The following is a 21,498-nucleotide window of genomic DNA, read 5'->3' as shown; positions in this document are numbered from 1 at the left end:
CAGCCACTGATGTTGGGACGGGCCTGGGCCAAGCACAGCCCCGCCTGGGGGTCCCTGGGCACTGGGCCCCCGAGGCGCCGGGACCCGGGAGGTCCTCTTCAGCCCCTGGTGGCCGCTGTCTTCAGTGAAGGGGGCGGCACAGGGGCCCCTGCTGCTCTGGGGCAGTCCTTCCCCCCCTCCCCCGCCCCGGCCTCCCCTCGCGGGGGGCCCCACACCCCTTCCTCTCTCTGAGCCCCTCCCTGGCCTGGCTGCGGCTTCCCGGACCCCCTCAGAGTTCACCGCGGAGCTCGGGACCCTTGCCTTTCACATCTTCCGCTCCCGGAACCCACAGTGGTGAGGCGTGTCAATGCGTGAGGGGAGGCTTTTCCCAAATAGAAGTCCAGTCTCACATCCCTCCTCGGGCCGAGCCTTCCCCTGAGCCCTCGTGGCGCTTGCCAAGAGCTGCAGGGTCTCGGGGGGCTGCTGTGCAGGGATGTCCAGCCCGCGGGCCCTGGTGGTCCCATGCCAATGGTGGGGGCTGCGGGGCCCGGGCCCTGTGTCCTCAGCCCCTCTCCCCAGCCGGGCCCGGGACGCGGAGGCGTGGAGACAGTGGAGGAGGGGGTGAACGGCAGGAGGGTGGGTCTGTTCTGGCTCTGCACCCCCATGGCCGTGTCACTCGTGTGAGTGTGACCCCATCTGGGGTGGCCGCTTCCTGGGTGCTGTCCCAACAGCCGTTCTCTTTGCTGCTTGTTTTCAGGAAACCATGGCTGGGACACCGGGTCCCACGCCTTCTCTCCCTGGCTGGCTGGCGGCCGGGCCTCCGTGGCTGCGGCTCCCCGTCCTCTCTGGCCCTCTGTTTGCTGCGTGGAGTGTCACTCCGTCGCGGTGTTTCTCGTCAGTGGGGCTGAGCCTGCTTTGACGTCTTTATTACCGTTTTTCATGAGCCTTCCTCTGGGAACTGCTCGGCAGGGTCTCGGGGTGCTCTTGGGGTTCACGTGCTCGCTGCAGGAAAAGGGTTTTTGCTTGTCCCTTCCTTCAGCCGCACTCACCATGCCGAGGGGTCTCCTCCGGGAGGCAGGAGCCTCCCTGTCAGGAGCCGCCTGTCACAGCTGGAGCGAGACCTTGGAAGCAGCTGGTGCTAGGTGCCTTGTTTGCGCAGCGGGAAGATTTCCTTTTCTTCCCACAGCCACGCTTGCCGGATCACTGTCCTTGCCTTCGCCACCTGCGTTCTGCTCCTGTGGAAAATGCTCCCCCACGTCATGTATCCTGGGGGCCCAGGCAGTTCAGAAGCTCTGCCAGCCGAGAGCTCCCTGGACCGCCCCGCAGCTGTCCCTTGGGGAGGGGGCGTGCTGGGAAGTGCTGGCCACTCTCTGCCCCAGCCCACCCAGCCTGCTCTGCAGGCCTCTGGGCTGGTCAAGGGGCACCCAGGAGGCAGTCTGACCCGCCTCGCGGTTCTCCGGGCCGGGGCGGGGATGGGGAGGCTGGGGAACTCTTTCCCACACTTGCTGTAGGAGGCGGGAGGCTTGCGTCCACCAGAGGGCGCGCCGGACACGCAGGACGCCGGAACCCCGGGGCGGCAGCCGCAGCGCGGGTGGGGGGGGGGGTGCTGCTGCTCCATCGGGTGGGCGTGGCACGGGGTGGGTTTGGTGGGAAGGTGGAACCTCGGGTTCCAGGGCCTGCACGGGACTCCCGTTCCCACCTGTGTGGGGCAGGGGCAGGGCCTGGGGAGGGGGCGCTTCCGGCAGCATCAGTGCCTCAGTGAGAATGTCTGAACGGGGAAGCAGGTGTTCGGTCTTCGAAGGCCCTGCTGCTGGCCTCCTTCATTGTGTCTTGCCCCCGCCTCGCCCCCACTGGGATCCTGTTTGAGGGGTTCTTGGCAGCTTGTGAGCACCCCCTGCCTGGAAGCACCCCTCAGGTGACAGCCCTCAGGGCACGTGTCCATACTGTGCCCGTGCTCTGGGGAGCCCTGGCCACCACCAGGGGCTGGCTGCAGCGACTGCCCGTGTTTGAGCAGTTAAGGGCCACCAAGGCCAGGGTCTGTGTTTTGCCGCTCACTGACCTTTGGTGAAGTTTTTGTCAATACTTCTTAGACTCCTCATGAAAACAGCAACCCCAGGCAGAGTGCACTGTCCACTGTACCCATTCTGCCACGATGGCCTGAGATCTGGGGCAGGTCATCCAGCATCAGGGGCTCCGCCTGTGGTCTCAGCAGAGGGGGCGGGGACCTCCCTGAGCCACAAAGCCCTCCTCCACGTGGTTTCAGAATTCCGAGGGGGGCGGTGGCTGGTGGCAGCGTGGTCCTGTGAAGGCAGGGTGCCCGAGGGGCCGCGAGCACGAGGCTCCCCAGGGCCCCTTTCTGGGCAGATGTGGTTGCGCCTGCTCCCCGCATGTCCTGCCCTTCCTGTGCAGGCAGGAGCCTGGGTTCCCAGCCCCGGCTGGCTCCGGCTGGGGAGTCCAGGGGATGGCGGACCTGTGCTCTGTCCTGGCCTCTGGGCACGTCTCCATGAAGACACAGGTGTCCATTCGGAGGCCTTGGGCGGGGCTTGGGTTTAGCCCACAGCCTTGGACAGGATGCGGGCAGCCCACTGACCCTCAGGGCTGGGTCCCAGGGTTCTCTGACTGATATTTGAGGATGAGGGATGGAAGGAGGGGAGTCGGGCAAGGCTGAGCTGTGAGGGGACACTGTTGAGATGAGTTTTCTCTGAGGCCCACCAGCCCCATAGGCAGGGTAGGCCAGCCTCCATGAATCTGCCTGAACTGGGTGGGAAGCCTTGCCCACAGGTGGGCAGAGGAGGGGTGTGGGCAGCTTGTGAGCACCCCCTGTCTGGAAGCACCGCTCAGGTGAGTGGCAGCTGAGGGGGGGCTGTCAGAAAGGGGCGAGCCCAGGGGCCCCATTGGAGGGGAGCGGGAGCTGCCCGCCAGTGTCCTGTCGTGTTGGCCCCTTTGCCTGAAGAGAGCGGACTTTGCACTTGTATGTTGGATCTGCTCCCTCCCCAGCCCCCCTGGAATGAGAGCTGAGAGCTCTGGAAAGGCAGAGACCGATGGGAACAAAGCGGGGAGACAGCAGAGTCAGAAGTTGGAAGGCTGGTGATCAGGTGGAACGCAGGCACGAGGAATCGGAAGCCTAGGAACCTAGCGTGGTTCCCAGGGCTGTGGGACCTCGGGACCTTGGAGGGGCCGGTTGGTGGTCTGGAGGTGCACGGCAGCAGCTGGACAGCCTGCTCCCTCCTGCTTGCCTCGAACCCAAGTATCGCTGTCGTGAGAGTGCGTGTCCCAGGACCGCGCCAGGGCCTCCGCCATGCAGACAGAGCCACGAGCGTGGTTCCCAGCCCAGCCTGTGTCCAGGGCCCTGGTGCCTGCTGTCCACTCCCCAGGCGGAAGGATGGGGTCTGACCCACCCAGAAGAGCCCTCCAGACACTGGACAGTGGAGGGGTGAGCATGCCCCTGCGTGCAGCCTGAACCAGCCCCGTCCCCCCTTGCCCCCGCTCAGCCCTCCACACGAAACTGTCGGTGAGCTCTTTCTTTAGTGCCCATCTTTAAATATGAGTGGATGGCAAGGGAGCACCCCATGTTTCATGAACTATGTGAACAGGAAGGCAGAGACCAAAACCAATAGAAAAAGAGGGAGCAGACTGAACAAACAGATGAGCTGGCCCTGTCGTTCATCTCCTGAGAGACTGCAGAGCACGGAGGACCCCTCGGCAAGTAAGAACCAACCGGTGGAGAAAAGGAATGTCCAGAGAATTAACAGGAGTGCTTGGAGGCTGGAGGCGTGATGACAAAGTGAAATCCTGGTAAGGAAGAGGCGGTAGTTGGGTGTATTTCCCAGCAGGGCCAGAGCGTCAGCTGTGGACACCAGGTCGGCGGTGGTGAGGGTGTCAGCGCATCGGTGCGGGGCCCTGAGCCACGGCGGGGTTCCAGAAGAGGGGCTTTGAAGCAACTTGGAAAGTTTCTAGAATCACAGGAAGTGAGTTGAGATTGAGTAGGCTCACCCCTTGCCCCAGAGTGAAAACTTCACCGCTCCTACCAGGAAACATGAGTGGGACCTTCAGAGCATGGGATAAGGGAAGGATTTCAGAAACCTTCAGAAGGGAACAGAGCAAAACTAACCAGGACTCTGAACAAAATCCAACCCGGAAACTAAAAAACAAGGAATTCCAACGTGGAAGTCGGTTCACATCAGCCGAACTAGTAATCCAACGCAAGGACAGAATAAAACGTTTTTTCACTTGCAAATTCTGGAAAAAGTAGTCCTTCTCATCCGCCTCCTATTGGGAAACTAACTGCTGAGGAGACCCAGCACCAAAGGGAGAGGAAGGGGGTCCTTGGAGGTGGCGCAGCCCAGCAGGCAGCTGGGGGCGGAAGGGGAGACTTTCCTCCCAGGCTCCCCGTCAGGACCTGCCTGGGAAGTATCGAGGTGGCTACAGGTTCTGTCAGAGGAGTTTGATCCTTGCTGGGAGCCTGTCCTTAGATCTCCCCTCAACTCACGGTGGGGTTACCTCCCACCAAAGCTGTCGTAAGCTGAAAATATGGAAAGCTGAAAAGGCGTTCAGTGCATCTGACCTCCTCACCTGCTTCAGACATGCCCAGAACTTGCACAGCAGGCTCCACGGGGGCCAGACCATCTCACACAGAGCCCTGCGAGTACCCCCGGGGACAGGCCCGCCCTGGGCCCGGTGGCCACAGCGGGACAGCGGCCCGGCAGGGAGGCAGGTGCCGCTGGGTTCACCTGCATGCCGTGTGTCCGCGACAGGAAGCTGCTCCACCCGCGTGGTGCGCCTCGGGCGCCCCTGGGTCGTGGGGGGCTCTCCCAGACACTTGACGGGGTGTCCCTGGAGGCGGTGGGGGCCAGCCTGGGGCGCTCACCGTTGGGGGAGGGGGTGTCACTCTCCACCCCTGCTGAGCTCCCAGCCTGTCTCCTCTCGGGGTCCTTTCCACTCGGGAAGCTTCCCTACAGCCCTGCATGAGCAGTGGACCTCGTCCATCTCTCTCTGACATTTTTCTCAGGGAAGTCTGTTTCTTGGTTGGATTCCAGCGTTTTAGATTCAGAGAAGTCCCAGTGTCTGTGCCTGAGTGCCTGTAGGGGTTGGGCCCTGGGCGGGGAGGCGGCTCCCCCAGCCTCCTTCCTGTGTGCTGCTGCTGCTAAGTCGCTTCAGTCGTGTCCGACTCTGTGCGACCCCATAGACAGCAGCCCACCAGGCTCCCCCATCCCTGGGATTCTCCAGGCAAGAACACTGGAGTGGGTTGCCATTTCCTTCTCCAGTGCCTGGGCTAAATGTTGCCTCCGACGTTTTTATACCAGCAGGGAGGGCGGGGTGACTTGGCAGGATCCACCTCAGCCTTTTCTTAGGCAGCCTGGGCTCTGTGCCTGCTGGGCTTGGGAAGGCTTGTTGTGAGAGACAACAGTCCCTGTGCCCAGGCCAGCGCTTTGGGGGGTTCAGGAGTGGCGGCTGCGTGACCTGGGTGCCCCGTAGGCAGCGGCGGCCCAGGAGCCAGGGGGCAGTTGGCTTGGCTGGATCCTCACACGAAGCTGACAGCCTGTCCTGCGTTCGTGCCGCGCTCCCACCCCCTAGCCTGCGGGATGCAGCCTGCCTCCCCGCTCCCATCCAGGCGCTCTTCCCGCCTAGCTGCCCCCTGCTCCAGCATCCAGGCGTTTCCCAGCTCCCCCTGGCAGCCGGGCCCAGGGGGCACTCTGCCCCAATCCGCACATCTTCTCTGCCCTCCTTGGCGGGCGGTCCAGGGGTAGGGGGCTGACACGGGACGGATGGATGCAGAGGGAGCCCAGCGCTCAGCCTCTGGCGGGTGAGGCTAGCGGGGCTCCTGTTTGCCCAGGCTGCATGAGGTGGGGCGCTGCCCTTCTCCCCGCTAGTGTGAGGAGCCCTGGTGGCCTGGGGCTTCCTCCTCCTCTGGAGAAGGAGCGCAGGGCCGGGAGGGAGGCAGGTGTGGCCCTCACACTCCCCAGTGACTCACCTGCCGCCCGAGCAGCAGCAGGGCTGTTGGTGAGGCCCGCCTCTCCCTGCCCAGGGCAGCCGCGCTCTTGCCAGGAGTAGAAATTCACGTTCCTCAGTCCCGGGCCTGCCCTCCTGGAGGTGTGAGCGCCCCGGAGCCCGCGGTGGCGGGGTCATATGTGGACCTTGTCTCGGCTCTGCCTCCGCCTCCTGCACCGTGAGATGGGGCATCGGGTCAGGTGAGCGGGCCTGGAGAGGGGAGCACCGGGACGGGGCGGGGGGTGGCCAGGCCTGGGGCTGGCACGAGGGTGTCGCCCTGGGCAGTGGAGGCCCAGGAGCTAGTGCCCGGAGCTCCCGGCCATCGAGGTTCCAGCTGGCTCGGGGCAGAGCAGAGATGCCACGGGAGGTGCGGCTCCTGCCCCACCCCGGGGGCCGTGGGCGGGGCCTCTGGCCTCAGGAGGCTGTTTCTGTGCGGGCCTCGAGGCAGGCACTGCAGAGGACCCCCCACCCACCCTCCACCCCCGCCTCTCCCTGGTGTGTGTGACCTCTCCTTGGCTCCAAGCAGGTTTTTTTGAGTGGGTCTCTAGCTTTCCCCTCTGAGATCCAGCGTGGTGACCACCCCCCCTACCACCACCGGTAGCATCAGCTGTGGCATTTAGCAAGGCGTCCCAGCCCTTCTGACTGAACCACAGAAGCCCCTCTTTCACTCGCAGGGCCTTGAACAGGGGCTCCGTCCACCCGCCCAGCCTCGAGCTCACCAGGCTGCTGGCGCCTCTGGATGTGGCCCCAGTGGTGTGGCTGCCGTGAGGGGTGCCCAGGGGCCTGTGTGTGTGTGGGGGGCAGGTGGTCTTGGGGCTCTGAGGACAGACACAGGGCAGGCCTGGGAGGAGAGGCCCCCAAACCTTTGCCTGCTCCCTCTTGTCTTTGAAAACCCAGATGAAGCTGTTTGCCATCGCTCAGAGAAAAGGGGTTGGAGAAAGTGGTGACAGAGCCCGAAACCACCTCCAGCCTGGAAAGAAGGCTCTCCGGCACGGTCGTCCTCTTCTCTCTCGTGCGATGAGTGACTGGCTCTTTGCAGCAGGACGCGCGAAGGGAAAGCACTGCAGCTCCAAACGCACAGGTGGCGGGTTTCAGGTTAGCGCCTTGTGCCCCTCCGAGTCATGGAGCCGGAAAGGAGCTGGCCCTCTGGTGCCCCCTGGCCTCTGGCACCTCTTGCCCTTGGGCGCCCTGTGCCTGGAGTCCTCGGCAGGGGCCCCGTGGGCCGTGGCTTCTCTGGGGCCCATGGGACCCCCTGCAGGGGCGCCAGCGAGAGTCCCTGCTTTCCTGTGGGTGTGGCGTGTTTGCCTCCAGTCAGCTTGCAGAGGTGTAATTTACATTCCACTGAGTCTGAAGGTAAGCTTTGTTTAATTTTGATAGATACACGTAGTCTCTGACCTCCCACAAGACTGATCTAGAACCTTGGATGGCCCTCGCCACACCCTCGGGGCTTAGCACCCACTGAGCTGCCGCGGGCCTCAGGTTCCGACCTGAAGCCGTCTAGAGGGGACCCTTGAGTGTCCGGTGTGAGGGGTCTGCCCTTGGAGCCTGCTGCAGGGAGACTCGCCCGTGCTGTGCAGAGCTGTCCTGTGTCCTCTGGTGAGGCGCGGCCTCGCACACAGGAGGCCCGGCTGGCCCCGCCCTTCCCGCGCGCTCAGACCAGGATCGCGCCGCCGTGAGCACCCACAGTGTCTCTGTGTGCCTGGCGCCTTCGTCCTTCCACCCAGAGGAGCGGTGGCTGGGTCCCGGGGGGTGGTGTGGCCTGTGGAGGCTCACGTCTGTGTCCACACGTGCTGTCTGGCCCTGTCGGCCTCCGTGGTCTGATTCTGACCTTCCTGGTGGGTGTGGGTGCAGCTTCTCTGGGGGCATGTCTGTTACCATGTCCTGCCCATTTTCAGTTGTGTTTTGAGAGCGCTCTGTCTGTTGGGGAGGGAAGTCCTGGGTCAGTACCCGATGCTTGTCTTTTCATTCTCTCACGGGGTCTCTTGAGGTGCAGAAGTCCTTGCTGTGGATCGTGTCCAGCTCCTCATCACTGTCCGGGGACGGGGCCCTGGCGGCTTGCTCTGTTATGTGCAAGGACTGAGCGTTGGTTCCTGCTGCTTCTGGACAGGATGCCCAGTTTGCTGCATGCCCTTTTCTGCACGCCTGGGGCCAGCCTCCTGAAGGGGTCAAGGGCAGGCAGGCAGGGTGTCCGGGTGGACATGGGCACCTGACTCTGTCTCTGCGTTCTTTACTGGAGCTCACTGACTCGATGGACATGAGTCTGAGCAAGCTCCGGGAGTTGCTGGACAGGGAAGCCTGGCATGCTGCAGTCCATGGGGTCGCAAAGAGTCGGTCACAACTGAGCGACTGCACTGAGCTTACCAGAGCTCAGGAAGGTAGGGGGCGAGGAGAGACGCATCCTGACACCAGCCACAGGCCTGTAGAGGGGGGCCTGTGGTCCCGGAGGGTGGCAGCTCCTTCCCTGTGCCCATTCACAGCACCCTCAGGGGCCAGCAGGGTGTCAGGGGTGCCCTGGGAAAAGCCTGGGCCAGGGGTGGGAAGGAAGGGCATGGTTGCCCTGCAGCTGTACTCACACTCCCACTCACACACACCGCTTCCCCGTGTAGACACGCACACACGTTCACCTGTACAGCCCTAGAGGAGTCCGTGGAGGCTGGACGGTCCAGATGCTTGTCTTGAGAATAAATATGCGGGTGGCTTCCGGCCTGGAGAACTGCTTTGCCCGCTCGGGGAGGCATGTTTACGTATCTTTACGTAGACGCACGTGCCACCTGCCGTGCACGGTGTGGTTAGGGCTTTGTTTCCTGGTGTGCGATGGTCTGAGAGGAGCTTGGCGGTTGGGAGGACTGTCCGGACCCCGAGTGCGGGGCACTCACTGCATGGGGTTCTGGCGCAGAGGTGCCTCTGGTCCAGCTCTGCCATCCCCTTGCCTCCTGGCCTCAGCGGAGGCCTGAGCTCTCCAGACTCACCTTCCAGCGCAGCAGGCTGCTCTCTGTTCTCCTGAAAGTCCGCCTGCGGGAATGGGGGCCTTGAACTCATGGTGGCGTCTTGCCTGCGGTCTTACCAAGGAAGCGGGCAGAGTGATTTGTCAGGGGCCCCAAGGCCCTCCTTCATCAGCCTGGGTCAGTCCGCCCCCAGGGCACTTGGGCCGAGCGCGCACATTCTGTGTGCTCATGGGTGCCCTTCTGGCAGCAGGGCCTGGGCCCAGGTTGTTGGTGGTGAAGGGCTTGGGGGGCCGTGGGAGCAAGGTACAGGGCTTTGTTTGTGTCCTGAAAGGCCCTCTCCTTGGGGACAACAGCCCTCGGGGATGGGCTCTGAGCTCTGGGCTCTTGGCGGGGTCCTGGGTGTGGGGGTGCAGACGCCCGAGCGTCCTGAACACGGGGCACCTGGCTAGAGCGGCTTGTGCTCCAGGGCACAAGTGCCCATGCAGAGGCAGAGGTCCACCCGCAGCGCCGGCTGGGGGGCATCCCCGGGCGCTCTGGGCATCATTCGGTGGGTGGTGCCTGGGAGGCCTGTTCGCCCGCTGCCAGCAGCTGCATGGGTTGTTTCCAGTTTGTGACCTGGCAGGCAGGTTTCTTTGTAGGCCTGAGCTTGCTCTCGCCGGGGCAAATTGCCTGGTGGGGTCTGAGAATGCTGGGCCGCCTTCCCCCGGGCCGGGCCCACCTGCCCTCTCTCGCTCGCTGCAGCCTCTGAGTGTGGGGGCCACTTGTGTCCAGCCTGGTGGCCGCGTGGCCCCTCACGCTGACTCCTCTGCTCTGCCTGGAGGGTCCCTTCAACCCTTGTCCCTGATGTAGGAGGAGCTGGATCTTCCGGGCGGAGGCGGGCTAGTGGTCTTCCCAGGAGGCAGACGCGGCCCCTCTTCTCACAGCCGGTCCCTCGAGCTCCTGCTGCGGCACCTTCTGTCATCGCCACTGTGTCTGCAGCGTTCGGCCTGCCTTCACCTCCATTCAGGGTACTTTTTGTCTCAGATATTTCAGTTTCTACAAGTTCAACTGGGATCTTCAGAAAACACTTTTTAAAATCTCCTTGTAACGTGTCCGGTGTTTCTCTTGTCTCTGGAACAGGTGGGACACAGTCATAGTGACCCCGACATCACTGTCTTCTCACTGTCTCCCTGAGCCCTCTTGAGGTCTTTTTTGATCAATTGATTTGATTCCTAGTGTGGCTCAGACAGTAAAGCATCTGCCTACAATGCGGGAGACCCAGGTTGAATCCCTGGGTCAGGGAAGGTCTCCTGAAGAAGGAAATGGCAACCCACTCCGGTATTCTTGCCTGGAAAATCCCATGGATGGAGGAGCCGGTGGGCTGCAGTCCACAGGGTCGCACAGAGTCGAATGTGACTGAACGACGTCCCTTGCGTTGTTTTCCTCCTTCTTGAGGTTGGTGGTTTCTGATTGGACAGAAAACCTTGGCAGCTTCACCTCGGCTGCTGTTCATCTGTGTCCTTCAGTCGCTAAGTCGCGTCTGACTCTGTGACCCCGTGGACCGTGGCACGCCAGACTCCTGTCCTCCACTGTCTCCCAGAGTCTGCTGAAATTCATGTCCATTGAGTCAGTGATGCCATCCAACCATCCTGTCCTCAGCCGCCCCCTCCTCCTGCCCTCGACTTTCCCAGCAGCAGGGTCTTTTGCCTTGTTTGGTGCTGGGTATCTCTCCGTGTCTGTAAGTTGCTTGGACTCAGGTTGGAAATGACTGATCGCTCTCAGTCTTGCGTCTGTTCTGTGCTGGTGGGGTTATGACACAATTACATATCTGGCCGGTTTTTCTCACCACTGACCTCGAGTTTGCCACCTGTCCCACTCTGGTTGGGGGGAAGGAACTCGTTTTAGGCCCTTGCGAGCCTTGAGGTCAGCCGCGCCGATCCTCCTGGGTGGGGTGTCCTCCTGTAGCCGCTCCTGGAGCATGTGTCCTGGCGGGCTCAGCCGGGAACCCGAGGGCCTGCAGCACGTCCGCACGGCGCTCGGCGTCCCGTCCCCCTGGTGCGCTGCCCCTGATCTCTGCCCGTTCGGCCTCCCAGACTCGCTGCTGGGGCCCCTCAGCGGGGTCCCCTCCCTGCCGAGCAGGTCCTCGCAGGCAGTGGTCAGGCACCACCGCAGGCCTTCGCTGGTCGCCTCCCTGCCAAGGAGCCCGGAGGAGGAGACACTGCCCGGCTGACTCAGTGAGGCTGGGACAAGACAAGACCCCAGCAGGAAGGCAGGGCTCAGCACAGCGCCCTCCGTGAGCACTGCGGTAAAGCTTCCTCAGCCCGGGAGTTGGCCGAAGGCTTCGTGGCCCTCTGTCCATCCGTGCGGCCCTAGTCTGGGAAGCCCCGCCCCCTCTGCTTCTCTGCCCCACATGTCCGCAGCCCCAGCTCTGTTCTTGCGTCAGCTGTGGCCGAGACCCTGGGCCCTCCAGCGGGCCGTCGCGGCCCTCCCCAGGCCTTCTTTGCCGTCCAGGGCACCATCCCCCGTGTCCTCCAGCGTCTGAAACCAGTTGCTTCTTATGTTGTATCCAGTGTGCGGTTGTTGATGGTGGAGGGCGGGTCCACCGTCGGTTACTCCCAGTGGAGAAAGGTCTTCATTCCCTTTTCATTAAAAACCACAAGCCCTCCCCTCTCATGTCTCCCCGGCGCTGCCGGGGTGTCTCCTCTCATCTAGACTTCATTTAGGAGCTCCCATTTCTGGTTCTTATTGGCCTTTTTGTCTGTCTGTTCAGTTCTTTCTTTAATTCTATTTGTGAGATTTCCAAACTTGAATTTATTGAGGTGTGTGTTTCATCTGTTCTGTGTGTGTTTTTCTGGGTTGTTGTAATTATCACTCTTCCTTGTTCTTTTCCATCTTCGTTGGACTTAGCCTTGAAGCTTTGCCCACTTGCTTTTACGTGAACCACAGGTTCCGGCGCCTTCAACCAGGGTTCGGGCTCTGCTGCCTTCACAGCTAGGGCGCCGTGAGTGGGGGGGTTGCAGACAGGTGGGGAGGAGGTGGGCATGGTCTCCGGGGGCGGACCAGAGGCAGAGGCGTCAGGGTGCACGCACGCCGGGCTCCACGTTGGATGCCGTGTCCGCCAGTGGGGACGTAGACGTTGAGGTGAGCATGCACACCCATGCCCTTGCTCTGTCAGCCCAGAGCGCCCAGGAAGGGGACTCCCCGGTGGCAGGGTGGCCGGGTCAGGTCTCAGTCTTCCATCTGCTCCCATGGGGGGCCCGGGGCCCCTTGAGGAAGTGGCAGTTCTCATCCTGTGGCGGGGAGTTGGAGGCAGCCTCTGCTCAGTTGCACCAGCTGCCTGGCAGGCCGCGTCCTCCCCACCCAGGGCGGCCACAGCCCATGCTCCCCGGGTCAGCACGGTGCCTGGGTCCTGCCCTGGTCCTCACGTGTGGCCAGACAGCCAGCCTGCTCCACTGCATGTGGGGTGGTCCTTCCGGGGGCTTTGCCACAGCGCAGAGCTGGCTTGAGCCTGGGTGAATGGTTGGCTCTGTGGGATGCGGCCGCGGGGCAGAGAGTCCGGCTGAGGCCGCGGTGTGGGGGCCTGGCCGCTCCGGGGCCATGCTCCTGCTGGATGGGGCTGCTGCTGAGCGCAGGCCAGCCCGGTGCTGACAGCGAGCTGGGCCTGTGGCCAGTCAGAGGCTGGAGGCCAGCCGGGGTCGTCCGGTCGGACGGTTGCTTTTCTAGTCCTTGACGGTCCTGTGTGGCGCCCGCGTGACGAAGACCTCGGTCACACCCCTCTCGTGCCCCCTCGGGAGGCCTCTGGCAGTGTCCACGGGGCTTGCCACCCTCTTCCTTGTGCCCACTTGGCACCCTGTCTTCCCAAGACCGTTTGGGTGGAGATGCTGCCTGCCTGCCTCCGTGCTCTGCAGGTGCACAGCCCGCCTCTCCCTGCAGCCCTGCCTGCCCAGAGCGTCCCCAGCTGCATCAGAAGGGCCCCCTGACAGGTTCCCTCTGGGGCCATGCTGACCCCGCAGCAGTGGCCTCGCCCCACACAGCGCCTGAGCGGCGCCACTTTGAAAGGCGACTGAGACGTCCCCTCAAGTAACCGGACTTGGCCGGCCCTGCCTGTAAAAGGAGCAGCTGCTGTCCCTGCCCGGCCGGGGCCCGGCCGCCCTCCCCGCCCAACTTGTCCTCATTGGCCGGCGTGGCTGGCTCCCAGTCAGGGCTGCGAGGAAGGCAGGGAGCGCTGGGGCTGGGGCGCCTGCTTTCCTGGCCCGCTTCTGCGCTGCCCACCATGCTTGGAGACCACAGTGGTCTCCCCGCAGACCGAGCTCTGCTCAGCCCGCCCCCCAAGGCCGGGCTCAGCTGCAAGACGGTGCTTCAGGCAGTTGGCAAAGCGCTCAGGTGAGCGTGGCAGGGCCGCGGGTGTTGGAGAGTCCCTCATCCCACCCCGGGGCTATCTGGGGAGGAGTGGCCGTCCCCCTGGTCAGGTCTCCGTGTGTGCAGACCCCGCCTGGGCTGGGGAGCGGATGGGCCTGGAGCGGGAGCAGCTGGGCATGCTCAGAACTTTGTTTGGAGTGAGGTTCTCCCTAGACTTCAGCCCTTCCTGCTGTCTGTGGGAGGCAGGGAGCCCCCAAAGCGGGTGTTCAGCCCAGAGGGTCTGGGTGAGAACAGGGGGCCCCTGAGACTGGCGTCTGCTTGCGGTGAACTGTGCCCGCGGCAGACCTGTGTCGTGCCCTGCTGAGCCCCCTGGACCGTGCCTTCGCCACCCCGGGTCCCCAGGCAGGGTGACCGGAGTCTGTGACGAGCGACCTTGTCCGGAGCCTGCCCTGGTCGTGTCTGCCGTGGGCCCTCTTTCCTCACCTCCCTCAGCTGCTCCACAGAGCCTCCAGTGTCCCACGTGAGAGGCTAGAGCCTCTCCAGAGCCTCTTCTGCGTCAGGGTGGGAGCGGCTAGGTCGGGCATTCAGGAGAGCATGGGGGGCTGGGGAGCGGGCCTCCCCGGCCCTCCCAGGCGGGGCGTCCGTCCTGTGCTGCGTGCTCTGGGGGCCCGGCTCAGCCCTGTGGTTAGGGGGCCCTGGACACGCAGCTGGCGGGGTGGAGCACTGCCCTCCTCCCCTGGAAGCCGCAGTTCAGACGAGACCCGGCCGACCTCGACCCCCGTTTGCACGTCTTGTGTTTGCTTGTGATCTGGGTGCATCACGGCTCTGAAGGAAAACTCTCTTTTGCTCTTCTAGTTCTGTCTTTGATTGTAACCAGGCTATGCAGGCTTCTGTGTGAGGGTTTGGGTGAGGCCCAGCTGTGGCTGCTGCTAGCCCTGGGGGAGGGACCACCTACGGGCTCCATGACCCGCGTCCCCAGGTTTCTGTGGTTGCCACCCTCCTCCCCCACAGGGCCACCCCCGGCCGCCCCCCACCACGGAGCACTCCGCGGGGTTGTAAGCGGAAGCCCAGAGTGGGCTGCCGAGTGAGCTGCCGTGTAGAGGTGTGGGGAATGGCCACGCTGGCAGGGCCCCCTCCAGGACGTTGGCTCTGATCAGGAGGGTGACGCCCCCAACAGTGCGGGGGTTGCCCTGTGCGCCCAGCGTGGCGGGGGGGCCCAGACCCGGAATGGGCGCCACGGAGGACAAGGGCAGGGCCGGCCCTCCGAGCTGTCTGGGAGAGAGAGACCGAGGCCGAGGGGACCAGGAGGACTTCACACAAAGGTGGCGATTCAGCCAGGACCCAGAAGAGCAGCTCACCTCCCCGGGAGAGAAGTCCCGTGCATGCGGGCTCAGCACGCGGCGGCCCCTGGAGGCTGCGGTGCTGGGTGGGGCCTTGCCACGAGCACCCGATGCGCGAGGACTGGTCTCGGGGGTCTCCGCCGTCCTCCGTCTGCCCGGCGCCTTCCCTCTCAGCCGGTCTCTTGTTTGGTGGGGACGCACAGCTTGTGAAAGCCCGCTCTGTTTCGGGTGCTGACCGCCTGGCCTCTAACCCAGAAGAGAAACAACTTCATGTGTCTCCCCACAGCGTCTGGCCGCTGCAGCCCGTGGGGATTTGACAGGGGTTCCGTGGGGGTCTTCCCAGCCTTCTGCCCCCACGTCCCTGCTCTAGAGAGGAAGGGGCCGGGCGCCAGGGCCCATGAGGACCCGTGAGAACGTGGCCGGGGGCAGGGTGGTCACCAGGTGTCGAGCGCAGGTGCCCAGGCCTGCTCGTCAGAACGTGGGGTCTTGGGAGGCCGGGCTCTCTGCCGGGCACCTCCTTCCTCGGATCGCCTGCCGCACCGCTCGGTGTGTCCAGGGCTTCCCTGTGGGGCCCACCCAGCACCCGGGTTTTACTCGGAGTCCACGTCCTCGCGTCTGCAGGAGGCTCGTAACCCAGCTCCCCTCCAGCCATGAGGCCGCGCCCAGGCCGCCCGCCTCCGACAGGGCCTCCATGCGCCCCCGCGCGCCCTGCTCCTGCAGCCCCCGGCCCAGGCCGCTGTGAGCCCCCTCCTGGGGAGTGCGCTGGCTGCTCTGGCGTCTGTCAGCATCGGGAATGCGGCGGGCCGGCCGGGCTCTGAGGGCAGGGGGGCGCCGCCCCCACTGTGTCCGTACCCCCAGTCCAGTGCCACCTTGCCAGCTCTGTGCCTGAAGGCCCCGGCCCCTCGCCTAGCACTGACGCTTGGAGGGGTGGTTTGTGGTAACACCTGAACTGCCCTCCACTCCCGGACGTCAGGACCTTGCCACAGGTGTCCTTGTGGTGGCCCCTGGGGCGGCCTTGCCTGGGGCCGAGCTGACCGTGGTGCCTGTGGAAGGATCGATGGACGGAGCTGGCGGCAGCGCTCGGCACCCGGGGCCTCAGCTCGGGGGTGTTCAGTGCCTGAGCCGGCGGAGAGGACCGAGCCTGGCGCCAGGGTCACCGTGTGTTGCCAGGAGCCTGTGCCTGAGGGCTCGGCCTCCCGGCTCCAGGCCTTCCTCTCACAGAACGGACTGCACGGGGGCGGAGGCACCTGGGTGTGGCCGGCCCTGCCAGCCCCCAGCCCCGCCCCAGGCAGGCCCAGCCCTCAGTCCTGCGCCTTCTGGCCAGCGGCTGTCCTCATGGTGGCGTGTGCGTGGGGCGCGGGTGTGCGCGGGGCGCGGGTGCAGAGAAGGCCGGGCCTGCTTCCCTGCAGGGCTGGAGCCTGGGGCCCAGGGTGCTTCTGCCGGCCGGCTTTGGGAGGGCAGGTGCTGATGGCGGAGTGAGGGAATGGGGAGGCGAGGCCTCTGACCACGCAGACCACAGCCCAGGGCCCCCGAGGCCCATCTCATGGAGCAGAAGCCCAGGTCCTCTGGGGGGCGTGTCCCCTCAGGAACCAGAGACAGAGGGCACCCCCAGCTGGAGGGGCCGACCATCTCCCTGGAAGGGACGTGTGGACACGGGGACACCACGCTCTGGGCAGGAGGAGACCCTGGGCAGGCCTGCGCGAGGCCCCTCGACACCCCTCCATGGCGCCCACTTCCTCTGCCCCTCAGCCCAGCTGCCCGTGTGAAGACCCCCAGGGGGAGGCTGCTGCGTGGAGCTCAGGGCGCTTGGGCAGGGCCATCGGGGGCTTCTGGCCGGGGCCCCCCTCGCCCCAGCCCTCATGGCTGATGGCGGCACCTTCCACCCCCCGCCACCGCCTTGGGGTGGCTGGCCCCAGCCAGGTGTGCCACCTGGAGCAGAGGCGAGGGGGTTAGGTCAGCGGGGCCGGGCACACAGTGGACAGTCGCCCGTGGGCAGACACTCAGGGATGGGCAGAGCATAGGGCCACTCGGGGTGGGAGGTGCACTCTGCGGGCTGAGCCCGGGAGCCTGGGGCTGTGGACACAGCACCGTCCAGGCGAGTGCAGGCTTCTCCCCGGGCGGCGGTGGCTCCAGGCTCAGACCCAGGCTCCGAACACGCTCCACCCACCGGTCTCCGCAGCCCCTCTGGGGCTTGGTCACTTCTGTGCCCCTCAGAGGCCCATGTCCACACTTGTCCCCGTGGCCCGCACCCCCCCAGGATTTCTGAGGTGCCCCCGCATGTGCCTGTGTGTGCTGTGTCTGCACCTGGGCCTAGCGCAGGACCTCGTGGCCCCACCCAGTGCTGGCCGCTGCCGTGCCGCACCCAGAGGCCGAGCACACGCTGCCTTTTAAGGCAAAGATCTGCTGTGCGAAGCTGAGGGGAAAACATTTCCCTGGCATTCAGGGAGCATTTTTCCTTCCTGTTTCTCTTAAATAAACCACTAGCAACTTTTCAAAACAGAAGAACAAAAAGGGCAAGGTCAGGAGCTGCAGACCTTCATCCTGTGTGACCCCCTGACCCCTGTGCCTCGGTGGGGCTGGAGCGGGGGCACACGGAGTGTCTCGTCGCTGCCCCACGCAGGGTCCACGGTGTGTCTCCCCCGGGCACCCGGGTCCTCCTCTGAGACCGGCCCCACCCCCTAGCCAGGCTGCGTCCCCAGGCCTGTGGCTGCCCCTCGGGTGGGGGCCTCACTGAGCATTTGTGCCCTCGTATGCCCCCACCCCATCCCAGATGGCCCTTCCTCAAGAGTCCACAGCTGAGGGCAGCCTTTTCTGGTCAGTGGACTCAGGACAGGCTGATGGACCAGCCATTTATTTGCTCAGAGTCAGGATGGTGCACTGGAGATCCCAGGCACTCGAGTGGAGGAAGAAGACGAGTGTCTGTTCTCAGCAACCTCGCCTACCCTCTGCGAGAGCCCGACCAGCCTTGAAACGTGGGTGGGAGCAGTGTGACCCCATGTCGGCCCGGGGGCCCTGCTCTGGACACGGCACACACTGGCTCCCTCTGCCCCAGCCTGCGGAAGACACGGGGACTCGGGTGTAACCCGGCCCGGGCTGGCGTCCCGGCCACGGCTCCGGCTGCTCCATCAGGCGGTTTCCTCCCTGGGGGATGTGCTGCCCCTCCGTCTCGGGCCTCAGGTGGAGGGGATGCCGGCTGTGGGCCCACCGCCATCCCCGCTGAGGTGGGCCTGGGGCTCCCTCAGTCCCAGGAGCGCTGGGTCTTGGTGCTCAGTGTCCAGAGAACACCTCAGAGGCGTGTGTCCTGTTACACGGCAGCAGACTCTCAGCGGATAAGAAAGAAAAACGTTAGTGAGAAGTGGCGTATCGTCAAATCTCTGTGACATCAGCTCGCGCCGACATCTGTGCCTGGAACCGCGTGGGGCCGCTTAGCGGGCGTGTGGGCGGGGGGCTGTAGGGACAGCAGGCCTCGGGGCGGCCTGGGGCGCTGGCGCAGAGCAGGGCCTCAGCACGGCGGGTTGCTGGCCCCCTGTGTGGAAGGATTCCAGGCAGGACCCTGTGAGGCCGCGGGGCCATGGTGTCACACGTGGGGGGGCGGTGAGCCGGCTCGTATGGCCACTCTCCCAACCTCGGGTGGGGGGCGGTGAGCCGGCTCGTATGGCCACTCTCCCAACCTCGGGTGGGCTGCAAGCCCCCTGTTGCCTCGGGTTCCAGGCTTGAGCCCTGACAGGGCAGGGAGGGCAGAGGCGCAGGGTGGCTTCCGCCCACACCAGGGCCCCAGAAGCTGTAACCCCTGAGCTGCCCCCCGGAGCCGGGCCTGCGGCCTCCACGCCTGCCTCCGCCGTGACCCCTGCCTCTCTTCTCTTCGCAGGAAGTCCAAAGCCAAGCCCAACGGGAAGAAGCCCGCCACCGAGGAGAAGAAGGTGTACCTGGAGCCAGAGTACGCCAAGTCCAGAATCACGGACTTCGGGTTCAAGGAGCTGGTGGTGCTGCCCCGGGAGATAGACCTCAACGAGTGGCTGGCCAGCAACAGTGCGTGGGGGCGGGGGCTGGGCGGGGCAGGACAGCCTCTCGCTTCCCCGGGGACCCCCGGAGCTGGTGCTCAGCATCTGCACGCACAAGCTGATTGAAGCTGAGGCACAGGATGGCCAACCAGCAGGGCCTTGGGGTCCCTGCAGAGACGGCTACTCGGTGCGGGTCGTGGTCACACCGGGGGCGGGACACCAGGGTCGGGGGAGGCTGCGGGACGCGAGCGTGGCAACAGGGCCAGGATGGGGAGGGCCGCGGCCTGGGGGGCGGCTCGCCTGCACCTGCCAGCCAGGCTCGGCGCTCGGCTCACAGAACGCCCCCGCAGGGCCGTGTGCCCGCTCTCTTCAGAGGAGCAGTTGTCTCTGTGGCCGTGAGCTGGTGCTGCCGGCCATGTTAGTGGTGTCCCCGACCGGCTGGGGATGGTAAGAGCCGGGGTGTGAGGTTTTCTGCCCAGGCCTTCGTGGAGGGCACTTGGTCTCAGTGGCCAGGGGCACTCTGCCCAGCTCAGCACCGTGGCCCGTGCTACCCACCCCTGAGGGCAGTGCTGTGCTGAGGCTGTGGTCTCTGGTCTGGTCAATGCCAGCCGCCACGCCCAGTGCCTGAGGAGAGGCTCTGGTCCCCTTGGGCCCGCAGGACCCTGGAGGCGAGGCAGCCCCGGTGTGGCCCTCAGGCTCCGCTTTCCCTTCGCAGCCACGACGTTCTTTCACCACGTGAACCTGCAGTACAGCACCATCTCGGAGTTCTGCACGGGGGAGGCGTGCCAGACCATGGCCGTGTGCAACACGTGAGTGCACGCCCGCCGCGGCCCTGCCCCGGCCCCCTCCCAGCCCCTCCCCACGTGTCCTTGTCGAAGTCTCACCAGGGCTGCTCCCCTGTCTCCAGAGGCCCCACCTGGTGGGGAAACAGGAAGCAGAGCCCAGCAGAGGGGGGACCTGGGCAGCATGGGTCCCCCTGGGCACAGGTGCTGGGAGCCAGCCGGGCCCTGACGGGCTGTGTCCTGGGGCAGAGACATTTCCACAGGACGTGCCCCCCGTGCATCCTGAGACCGCGGGGCGTGTGCAGCCAGAGACACTTCCTGGCGCTGGTCCCGCCGGCTGAGGGCCGACCCGGAGCTCACACTCTGCATGAGGAGGCGCTGCCGGCCCACGGGGCTGGGATGCTTTGGCGCCCCTGGCGCGGTGCCCTTCCTCAGGCCTGGCAAGGCTGCTGTCTTCTGGAAATGGGCACCCCGAGGACTCCAGGACACCCCGCCTCTGCAGCAGCTCTTGAAGCTGCAAGGGTAGGAGAGCCACCATGTAGCCCTGGGCTCACCCCCAGCCTGGGGGGCAGAAGCCACGGAAGCGGCAAGAGGCCGCGTGGGCCAAGGGGGAGGCGTGGAAGCTCCTCTCTGACAGCCCCTGTCAGGGTCACGGCCTGCGTGCCGGGCTGACACGAGCGTGTGCGAGCAGCCGGCGTCCACTAGTGGGCGTGCTGTGCTGTCGCGGGCAGCCCAGCTCAGACCCGAACAGGGGGCCCTGCTCTTGCTGAGACCCCTGAAAGCTCAGCCCCACAGAGGGCGTGAGTGCAGAAGACGGCTGCTCTCCACTCCTTACTCACCCGGCGAGAGCTGCTGATGGCGTACCCGGGTGTCACTGTGTCCCCAGAGAGCCACAGCCCAGCCTGGCCCGCAGAGGGCACGGCAGTGCTGGGCGCACGCGCGAAGTGAGCCCGGGTTCCTCAGTGTGAGGCGGTGTCCTCTAGAGCAGACGTGGCCGGGCAGCCAGAAGGGGGCAAGGGCAGTGTGGCATTGCCCTGCCTACGGCACCCTCACAGCAGGTGCCTGGCCAGGCAGTGTCAGAGGGGGCCTGTGGGCTGGCAGATGCGGAAGCCAGGGCCCTCCTGATGCACCACCAGGCGCCCTTCAGGCACCAGAGTGCTTGAGAAGAGGCTCCTGGAAGGGGCACAGGATTTGGTGTCGGGCAGACCTCTGTCTAGATGTTGGCTCTGCCACATCAAACTTGGAGATCTGGAGATCTTCAGAATTCTGCTGTTTAGCCTTCCTACCTGTAACCTGCTTTATAGGGCTTTTGTAGGTTTATATCAATGGTTATTGTTGCTCCTTCATTCAGTAATGCACAATTCTTTGTGACCCCATGGACTGCAGCACACCAGGCTCCCCTGTCCTTCACCGTCTCCTGGAGCTTGCTCAGACTCATGTCCATTGAGTCAGTGATGCCATCCAACCATCTCATCTTCTGTTGTCCCCTTCTCCTCCAGCCTTCAGTCTTTCCCAGCATCAGCATCTTTTCCAGTGAGTCAGTTCTTCGCATCAGGTGGTCACAGTATTGGAGCTTCAGCATCAGTCCTTCCAATGAATATTCAGGTCTGATTTCCTTTAGGATGGACTAGTTGGATCTCCTTGCAGTCCAAAGGACTCTCAAGAGTCTTTTCTAACACCACAGTTCAAAAGCATCAATTCTTTGGTGCTCAGCTTGCTTTATGGTTCAACTCGCACGTCCGTACGTGACTACTGGAAAAACCATAGCTTTGACTAGATGGACCTTTGTTGGTAAAGTAATGTCTCTGCTTTTCAATATACTGTCTAGGTTGGTCATAGCTTTTCTTTCAAGGACTAAGCGTCTTTTCATTTCATGGCTGTAGTCACCATCTGCAGTGATTTTGGAGCCCAAGAAAATAGCTTTTGAATGTTGAGTTTTAAGCCAGCTTTTTCACTCTCCTGTTTCACTTTCATCAAGAGGCTGTTTAGTTCCTCTTCACTTTCTGCCATAAGGGTGGTATCGTCTGCATATCTGAAGTTATTGACATTTCTCCCTGCAATCATGATTCCAGCTTGTGCTTCATCCAGCCTGGCATTTTGCATGATGTACTCTGCATATAAGTTA

The 21,498-nt window shown here is 64.1% G+C and overlaps 1 protein-coding gene across 5 annotated transcripts in view; it reads left to right on the top strand.

The window, feature by feature from the left end:
• The window catches only part of MOB2 (MOB kinase activator 2), a 58,479-nt gene that overhangs the window by 20,100 nt on the left and 16,881 nt on the right, over positions 1–21,498 (top strand). For 2 of the 5 annotated variants that reach the window (XM_055580505.1, XM_055580504.1), the window contains exons 2-3: positions 18,459–18,619; positions 19,307–19,400. In XM_055580505.1, the coding sequence (XP_055436480.1) occupies positions 18,459–18,619; positions 19,307–19,400 (255 nt within the window). Of the gene's footprint in view, positions 1–6,004; positions 6,168–6,864; positions 7,063–13,113; positions 13,275–18,458; positions 18,620–19,306; positions 19,401–19,622; positions 19,896–21,498 lie in introns of those variants that run through there. The other 3 variants (XM_055580502.1, XM_055580503.1, XM_055580506.1) reach the window with 3 other exon arrangements.

Source organism: Bubalus kerabau, chromosome 5 (genome assembly GCF_029407905.1).
Source record: "Bubalus kerabau isolate K-KA32 ecotype Philippines breed swamp buffalo chromosome 5, PCC_UOA_SB_1v2, whole genome shotgun sequence".
Lineage (NCBI taxonomy): Eukaryota > Metazoa > Chordata > Mammalia > Artiodactyla > Bovidae > Bubalus > Bubalus kerabau.
This window is presented reverse-complemented; position numbering and strand designations above follow the sequence as displayed.